This window comes from Salvelinus fontinalis, chromosome 40 (assembly GCF_029448725.1).
Source record: "Salvelinus fontinalis isolate EN_2023a chromosome 40, ASM2944872v1, whole genome shotgun sequence".
Classification (NCBI taxonomy): Eukaryota; Metazoa; Chordata; class Actinopteri; order Salmoniformes; family Salmonidae; genus Salvelinus; species Salvelinus fontinalis.
In genome coordinates, this window is record NC_074704.1 from 9,704,027 (window position 1) to 9,713,949 (window position 9,923).

The following is a 9,923-nucleotide window of genomic DNA, read 5'->3' on the forward strand; positions in this document are numbered from 1 at the left end:
TCTCCTCTCTCTACTAATCTCATCTCTCTCCTCTCTCTACTAATCTCATCTCTCTCCTCTCTCTACTAATCATCTCTCTCCTCTCTCTACTAATCTTCTCTCTCTCAATCTCCAAATCTCTACTCCAAATCTCATCAATCTCCTCTCTCTTCTCTCTCTCCTGGGCAGAACACTGGCTTTTATCTTCAGGTGGCAATGGTGATTAGAGTCAGCTGCTTCTTGACGAGGGGGCGGGGTCAGCTCCAATCACCAATTAGCCTGGGGTTGACCAATCAGCTGGTTGGGGAGTATTTCAGTAACACAGAAACTGGGGAACGTAACAATTGGTCTATTAACATAGTAATCTGCCTAGATACGATACATGTACTACCATGTTTTGGATTAGTAAAGTTTCCAAAATGAGCTGCTCTCTCCTGTCTAGTTATTATTAGTTATTCTATAGGTGATAAAACCTAAAATACCACAGTAGGGATGTGATGATTAAATCCCTGTGTACATTTATTGTTAGGCCTCTTACATAAAGCTGACTACATTGTGCTATTTAATACTATTAATACTATTTAATATTTAATGTGTAGGGTGCCGTCTTTCGGATGGGACGTTAAACGGGTGTCCTGACTCTCTGAGGTCATTAAAGATCCCATGGCACTTATCGTAAGAGTAGGGGTGTTAACCCCGGTGTCCTGGCTAAATTCCCAATGTGGCCCTCAAACCATCATGGTCACCTAATAATCCCCAGTTTACAATTGGCTCATTCATCCCCCTCCTCTCCCCTGTAACTATTCCCCAGGTCGTTGCTGCAAATGAGAACGTGTTCTCAGTCAACTTACCTGGTAAAATAACAGTAAAATAAATAAATAAAAAAATACAAGGAGCGTACTGTTCTTTTCTGAATTGTCAAGTTAAATAAAGGTGCCATTGTTTGGGGGTGAAATCAAGCCCAGTTTTATCATATAATTTTATTCAAGAGGATAGTTCAACCCTAAATGAAAGTCATTTTAATTGAGCATTTTACTAAATCATTGACATTATTTTTTTTGCATTATTATTAGCAAGATGTGTATGAAGGGCCCAATTCACACTTGAGATAAGTAGACTCAACATATTTTGACTTATGTTCATGTGAAGTCAACTTATCTAAAGTCTGAATAGGTTCTGAAGTGAATAACAGTGTGGTTGTATAGTCTTGTACATTAATTGTTAACAGTACTGAAGCTACAGTAATGATTCCCCAATTTGTTGTGCCATCACCTATGACGACCTAAAACATTATGGGCAACATTTTCCTCTCGCTAAAACACACCCAATGAGTTAAAGAAATACTGTTTAATGACAAGTTTGGTATTGTCTTGTTCCCTTTCAGATATAAAAAGCAAAGCTCAGTCTCAAGCCATGAGCCCACGACCCACGATTACATAGCGCACTAGAGGGAACAAGGTAGCATTTGGGATGCCACAAAGATCATCTTGTGTTCATGTCTTCTTGATTCTGGGTTTGTTAACTGTTCTGTAGAACACAGAGAGTGCAGGTGGTCATTCCAGTTCAAGTGTTAAGCAGTCTGATAACTTGTAGATAGAAACTGTCTCTGAGCCGGTTGGTATCAGACCTCATGCTCCGATACCGTCAGCCCGACTGTAAGGGTATGAACAGCTCGTGGCTGGGGTGTCCTTGATGATGATTGGGGCCTTCCTCAGGCACCGTATTGTCTGTATAGATGTTAATACATTTAAACTAAACAACTGATGGTCTGCTTAACATACAAGTCTTGTATGCATTCCTTACTGTCAAGCACTAGAATAATTCACGTTTGAAATGATCTGAGATGTTGTAGTGGAGTACAGAGGCACTCCTTGGTTATTGGAGCCAGAGAAGTGGACGCTGGTGTAGTGACTGTCATCCTGCTCGCCTCTGTCTGCTCTCTGTGCTGCAGTAGGGGTCATGGCCATGCCTGAGATGTTGTCATACATGGGACTACAGTCTCCCTGATGGAGAGAGGACAGACAAGACAAGCAGACCTGGGGACTATTCCATTGGTTCCATTGTGCCAGGCAAGATTAATCAACCAATGAAATACATCTGATAGAAAACAAATACTATTTGATCTGAACTCACCTGTCCATCGTCTGCTGTGTCCTTAATGTCAGAGGTGGATTTGGAGCCCTTCTTCCTGTTTTATATGAATTAATTAATGGTTGGATGGATGGATGAATTAATTCATGGATGGTTGGATGGATGGATGAAAATGATAAAGTGAAAGGAAAGTCTTAGAAAGATTCTCACCTGATCCACATGAAGCCGGAGACACAGAGGATGAGAACCAGAACAACCACTATGATTTCTACAGCTACAGTCAGAACTGATGTTTGCTTCCCTAAAGAAAAATGTGGAGGAAATTACTACATAGATGTTCTAATAAATTTAAAACAAGAAAAATACATTATTGCTATAAGCCTAGAAATACAATGCTTAGAATGTTTCTCACTGAGCTTTAAGTGTAATGATTATGAGAAAATAATGAGCTTGAAATTTGTATTTTTATGTAAAGGCAGACCATTGAAGATTAAACTGTACCTGTTATAATAATCATCAGAGCTGTAGAGTTCTTAGATGTCATTTTATTCCAGGCCTCGCAGTGGTCATGTCCACTGCCCTCAGACCTGAAGTTGGTGATGTTGTAGATCTGTTCGAATCCATTTGGTAAAGTCCTATTTTGAAAGTACCAGGTGCATTTGTCCACAGGTGGGTTGGCGTCACTTCTGCAGGTCAGAGTCACTGAACTGCCCTCCACTATTTCACTACAATGACTGACTGACACTAAGGTGTTCCTTGGAGGATCTGGTGTTGAGAATGAAAGGAGGGTTTAATTTTTCTAATTTAAGTTGACTGAGATTACATTCTCATTTTTAGCAACGACCTAGGGAGTAGTTACATGGGAGAGGGGATGAATTAGCCAATTGGAAGCTGGAGATGATTAGGTGGCCATGATGGTATGAGGGCCAGATTGGGAATTTAGCAAGGACACTAGGGTTAACACCCCTACTCTTACAATGAGTGTCATTAGATCTTTAGCCTCCCTAGAAATCTTCTGTACGATTGTTGAAAACGATGTAGGTGACTTACTGAAAGACAAACAGAAACACAAATCCTATGATAACCAGAGTAGAGACGAGAGAATGGCTCTTCAATCAATCAAGTTTATTTTATATAGCCCTTCGTACATCAGCTAATATCTCGAAGTGCTGTACAGAAACCCAGCCTAAAACCCCAAACAGCAAGTAATGCAGGTGTAGAAGCACGGTGGCTAGGAAAAACTCCCTAGAAAGGCCAAAACCTAGGAAGAAACCTAGAGAGGAACCAAGCTATGAGGGGTGGCCAGTACTCTTCTGGATGTGCCGGGTGGAGATTATAACAGAACATGGCCAAGATGTTCAAAATGTTCATAAATGACAAGCATGGTCAAATAATAATCAGGAATAAATGTCAGTTGGCTTTTCATAGCCGATAATTAAGAGTTGAAAACAGCAGGTCTGGGACAGGTAGGAATTCCATAACCGCAGGCAGAACTGTTGAAACTGGGACAGCAGCAAGGCCAGGTGGACTGGGGACAGCAAGGAGTCATCATGCCCGGTAGTCCTGACGTATGGTCCTAGGGCTCAGTTCCTCCGAGAGAGAGAAAGAAAGAGAGAAGGAGAGAATTAGAGAGAGCCAAGATGTTCAAAATGTTCATAAATGACAAGCATGGTCAAATAATAATCAGGAATAAATGTCAGTTGGTTTTTCATAGCCGATCATGAAGAGTTGAAAACAGCAGGTCTGGGACAGGTAGGGGTTCCATAACTGCAGGCAGAACAGTTGAAACTGGAACAGCAGCAAGGCCAGGTGGACTGGGGACAGCAAGGAGTCATCATGCCCAGTAGTCCTGACGTATGGTCCTAGGGCTCAGGTCCTCCGAGAGAGAGAAAGAAAGAGAGAAGGAGAGAATTAGAGAGAGCATACTTAAATTCACACAGGACACTGGATAAGACAGGAGAAGTACTCCAGATATAACCAACTGGCCCTAGCCCCCCGACACAAACTACTGCAGCATAAATACTGGAGGCTGAGACAGGAGGGGTCAGGAGACACTGTGGCCCCATCCGATGATACCCCCGGACAGGGCCAAACAGGAAGGATATAACCCCACCCACTTTACCAAAGCACAGCCCCCGCACCACTAGAGGGATATCTTCAGCCACCAACTTACAGTCCTGAGACAAGGCCGAGTATAGCCCACAAAGATCTCCACCACAGCACAAACCAAGGGGGGGCGCCAACCCAGACAGGAAGATCACGTCAGTAACTCAACCCACTCAAGTGACGCACCCCTCCTAGGGACGGCATGAAAGAGCACCAGTAAGCCAGTGACTCAGCCCCTGTAATAGGGTTAGAGGTAGTGAATCCCAGTGGAGGGGAACCGGCCAGGCAGAGACAGCAAGGGCGGTTCGTTGCTCCAGAGCCTTTTTGTTCACCTTCACAATCCTGGGCCAGACTACACTCAATCATATGACCTACTGAAGAGATAAGTCTTCAGTAAAGACTTAAAGGTTGAGACCGAGTCTGCGTCTCTCACATGGGTAGGCAGACCATTCCATAAAAATGGAGATCTATAGGAGAAAGCCCTCTTAAGGACCTAAAGTCAGATCCTTCGATTACCATAAAATAATGTGACTAAGGAGGAGGAATTTGTATACAAAACAAATGTGACTATGTGAATGAATGTCACTGACAACTATCTAAAAGGTGACTTCTATCGCAAACTGAATTGTGACCCTGGAATTCCAGCATAATATCTCATCCACAGTGGAAAGCTGTTTGGAATCAGGACAAATCACTAAACAGGAAGTTGAATTTCTATGTGTGAAATTTCCCAAGATACCAACGTTCTATACAGTTGCTAAATTACACAAACAAGTATCTCCTCCTCCAGGTAGACCCATTGTAGCAGCAATCGACTCTGTGACATCGAACATTTCTAAATTTGTGGATTACCACATTAAACCGATGGTTGAGAACCTCCCATCTTATGTCAAAGACACAAGTCACTTGATCTCATTGATAGAGGGCTTCGGAAGGATACCAGAGGGCACCCTGCTGGCCACTTTTGATGTGGAGATCTTGTACACTAACATCCCACACACTGGAGGCTTGCAGGCGCTACAACACTTCCTTCAGCAGAGAGACTCTACCCTTGCTCCATCCAATGATTGCATCTTACAACTTACTGAACTGGTATTATCCCATTATCCCATAACTACTTTGTCTTTGAGTCAGACTTTTTCCTTCAAATTCGGGGTGTAGCCACGGGCTCCCATTTTTCCCCCAACTATGCAAACCTGTATGTGGGACAATTTGAAGAAGCATTCCTTTTTAAAACAGACACACACCCCTGACTTTCTAAAATACTTCTATGGAAGAGATACATGGATGATGTCTTTGTGCTCTGGGAAGGAAGTCAGCAGGAACTAAATTAATTCCAAATTCTACCAAACGAGAGCTCTGAATGCCTCAAATTCACCATGCAGACTGATGAGAGAAAAATAAACTACCTGGATTTATGGATTATCAAAGAGAATGATGCATTACACACAGACTAATACACAAAGCCCACTGTCACGGCCGTCGAATGAAGAGGACCAAGGTGCAGCGTGGTAAGCGTACATATTCCTTTATTTACATGACGCCGACAAAAACAATAAACAATCCAAAACACCCGTGAAGCTAAATGCTATAGTGCCAACAAACAAAGGCAACCTCCCACAAAGACAGGTGGGAAAAAGGGCTACCTAAGTATGGTTCTCAATCAGAGACAACGATAGACAGCTGTCCCTGATTGAGAACCCTACCCGGCCAAAACATAGAAATACCAATAATATAACTAAAGAACATAGAATACCCACCCCAAATCACACTCTGACCAAACCAAATAGAGACATAGAAAGGATATCTAAGGTCAGGGTGTGACACCCACAGATCGCAATACCTTGCTATGTGCGGATAGTATGCATCCCCTTCCCCTCAAGAATGGTCTACCATATAGCCAGTTATGCAGGGTTAAACTAATGTGGCCACCAGTCAGATTTGGACAGCAATGCTAAAAAAAAATTACAGATAAATTCAATATGAGAGGCTACAAGTACAAAACTCTTGTTTCAATGATGAAAATATCTCAAAAACCAAGAGATGAATTACTAAAAACTCAACCAAAGAAGAAAAACAACTCAACCTGTAAAGGTCTGGGTGTAGCTGGTGCAGAGGAGTCAGGCACAGGACAGCAGAGATGAGTAATAGAAGTAACTTTACTCAAAATACCAAGTCCATGTAGTAATACCAAGCCCACACAAAAGGACCGGAATACATAAAACAAACACGCACAAAAACCATGGGGAAAACAGAGGGTTAAATAATGAACATGTAATTGGGGAATAGAAACCAGGTGTGTAAAACAAAGACAAAACAAATGGAAAATGAAAATAAATATGGAATAACAGCACTTTGTAAGTCCAAAACCAAAGGTCAGTCATGTAGACAAAGAGGAAGTGTTCTAGCAGAGGGAGCAAGTCTCATCAGTATATCATTTGACTTCAGTTAAATGCATAGAAACAATGAAAAAACATTATAATAGCCTTGAATTAAATGCATAGGTACACTAGATAAACATTACAGCAATTTTTCCACCATAGTGGGCAGTATGATAGGGAATGATAAAGACTGATACAGTATAAGGGAGAAGGGAGTACAGGAATTGAGTTTGGTACGCGTACTGAGTAGAACATCATTAGATACAGTTGCAAATATTTATGTTTTAAGAGAAACGGGGCTGGCAGATAGGATTTAGTTCCTCGATCTCTGTTGCTGGCCGACACTCCAGTACAGTAGGTGGCTTAATGTACCATAACGTTGGATGCCAACCCCCACAGAAGATGTCTTTTCATCGTTAAGAGTGAGTATCTGGTAATGTAATGGGTAATCTGACTTTCAAATCAGTGGAGGTGAATAAGTACACACTAAGAGGAAGGAGAGATAATTAAGTAAGAGACACAGATTCCTACACATGATCAAGTAGTAGGTTACTTTGCTGAAGGAAGAAAAATCCCAACAAGTTTTACCGTCATGCTTTTTTTTGTCCAGCCATTAAGTCCACAGGAAAGTGGTGGATCAAAGACTATGAAAACTAGGTGTAACCGATTCTGTACCGGTACCTTTCTGCGTTGTGTTCTGGTAAGGTGTAGGTGGAAGACAAGGCTCTGGACACAATTCTGCCGGTTGTGTCTCTTTTAATGACTGCATGGAATGGATACAAATACAAGGTGAAAGTTCCTGCTGCCGTCTGGACTCCCATACAAGTATATTTGCCTCTTCTCATCACGCGCTGAGCAAACTCATTAGTAAAAGCATCAACAAAAAAATACATTGAAAATATGAACATGTACAAAAGACTCACATTTCATTTTATAAATGTTGTACACCAATACAATAATAATTTGCTAATAAGTGCTAAATATTTCTTAGTGTACTATTGTACCATTATACCTGAGGCATACTAATGAAGCAACAACGCCATTTTTGACATGACCTTGGCCATTTTCTGTTATAATCTCCACCCGGCACAGCCAGAAGAGGACTGGCCACCCCTCATAGCCTGGTTCCTCTCTAGGTTTCTTCCTAGGTTTTGGCCTTTCTAGGGAGTTTTCCCTAGCCACTGTGCTTCTACACCTGCATTGCTTGCTGTTTGGGGTTTTAGGCTGGGTTTCTGTACAGCAGTGAGATATCAGCTGATGTAAGAAGGGCTATATAAATACATTTGATTTGATGACCGGACAGGTAACAAAGAGAACGACAGCTAACTAGGCACATTAAACATGAAATACAAAATCGTCACATTTCACAACATACCTGCATGGAACAGATACATGGCAAAAGTTAATGCTGCCGTCTGGACTCCCATACAAGTATATTTGCCTGATAAAAGACAAAAGACCGTGCAGAATGCCTGTGAGAAAATAATTTGTGCATCTCAGCTGCCGTCCACCTATCAGCTGTTTTGAACTTGAAAACTGCAGAAAGAGAAGGATCTGGGCCGTGTTTCACAAACATCATCGTTACCTCTCGGCTGAAGTACTCGATGCGCCGACCCTGCCTCCTCAAACACTCATTGGCCACATCTACTGCCTTGTTCAAACGGATCCGGTACTCCATTGGGCTCTCATATAGTACTTGTGAAGTGTTATAAAAAGAAATCGGCAAGAGGCATGGATGAATATGTCGACTCACTGAAAAGTTATTTCCGTATAGCTATCACTTTGGGGTTCTCGTGAGGTTTCAGAGATGTATTGCTGCGGAGTTTTATCTTTACGATGTCTCTAGCTCTACCCAGAAGCTTGGACATGGTCTCCTGTGACTGTTCTATGACCGGCACGCCCCTCTTTCTCAGGTAAGAGTCCATGAGCTCCTCCCATTCATGTACTGAGTACTTGTCAGACCCCTCCCCTCTGAAACATGGAGTCTCTCTCACGTCAGACTGCACGACCAACTTCATACAAGATAAATTAAGGGGTGTGTCAGTGAATGTCTGTCCTGCACTGGAGCTCTGAGAATTTGCGCCTCTATCCTCCTTCCTCTCACCTTCCTTCCTAATTTGAGCTGATATAGACTGTCCTATCTGATGGGCGAGTTGTGTGATAAGATTTCCCAAGTCAGGACTGGCCACCTCTGAACTATCTGAGTGTCACTAAGCACAATTACAGGAGCTGAGGGTATGTCGTTAGCCACCCGAGTAGAGCAAAAATGTGGTGAATCAACAACATCTATAGTTCTAGCTGGGGTCTGAGTCAACTCCCTGAAAAACCTCCCTCTCCCAAGACCCAGTTGAAGCTCATCACTGAAAACACGGTCTCCTTTTTCAACAATATACAGTTGAAGTCGGAAGTTTACATACACCTTTAGCAAAATACATTTAAACTCAGTTTCACATTTCCTGACATTTAATCCAAATAAAAAATCCCTGTCTTAGGTCAGTTAGGATCACCACTTTATTTTAAGAATGTGAAATGTCAGAATAATGGTAGTGATTTATTTCAGCTTTTTTCTTTCATCACATACCCAGTGGGTCAGAAGTTTACGTACACTCAATTAGTATTTGGTAGGGTTGCCTTTAAATTGTTTAACTTGGGTCAAACGTTTTGGGTAGCCTTCCACAAGCTTCCCACAATAAGTTGGGTGAATTTTGGCCCATTCCTCCTGACAGAGCTGGTGTAACTGAGTCAGGTTTGTAGGCCTCCTTGCTCACACATGCTTTTTCAGTTCTGCCCACACATTTTCTATAGGGTTGAGGTCAGGGCTTTGTGATGGTCACTCCAATACCTTGACTTTGTTGTCCTTAAGCCATTTTGCCACAACTTTGGAAGTATACTTGGGGTCATTGTCCATTTGGAAGACCCATTTGCAACCAAGCTTTAACTTCCTGACTGATGTCTTGAGATGTCGCTTCAATATATCCACATAATTTTCCTCATCATGATGCCATCTATTTTGAGAAGTGCACCAGTCCCTCCTGCAGCAAAGCACCCCCACGACATGATGCTGCCACCCCCGTGCTTGATGGTTGGGATGGTGTTCTTCGGCTTGCAAGCCTCCCCCTTTTTCCTCCAAACATGATGATGGTCATTATGGCCAACAGTTCTATTTTTGTTTCATTAGACCAGAGGACATTTCTCCAAAAAGCACAATCTTTGTCCTCATCTGCAGTTGCAAACTGTAGTCTGGCTTTTTTAATGGCGTTTTTGGAGCAGTGGCTTCTTCTTTGCTGAGCGGCCTTTCAGGTTGTGTCGATATAGGACTCGTTTTATTGTGGATATAGATACTTTTGTACCCGTTTCCTCCAGCAT

At 42.3% G+C, this 9,923-nt stretch overlaps 1 protein-coding gene across 1 annotated transcript in view; it reads right to left on the reverse strand.

The window, feature by feature from the left end:
* The window catches only part of LOC129839257 (zinc finger protein 85-like), a 10,181-nt gene extending 1,946 nt beyond the window's left edge, over positions 1–8,235 (reverse strand). The window contains exons 1-5 of the mRNA XM_055906566.1: positions 8,143–8,235; positions 2,572–2,680; positions 2,281–2,371; positions 2,113–2,167; positions 1,806–1,982 (exon numbers count right to left, since the gene is read on the reverse strand). Coding sequence (XP_055762541.1) covers positions 1,806–1,982; positions 2,113–2,167; positions 2,281–2,371; positions 2,572–2,680; positions 8,143–8,235 — 525 coding nt within the window. The remainder of the gene's footprint in view (positions 1–1,805; positions 1,983–2,112; positions 2,168–2,280; positions 2,372–2,571; positions 2,681–8,142) is intronic.
* Positions 8,236–9,923: the final 1,688 nt, after the last annotated feature.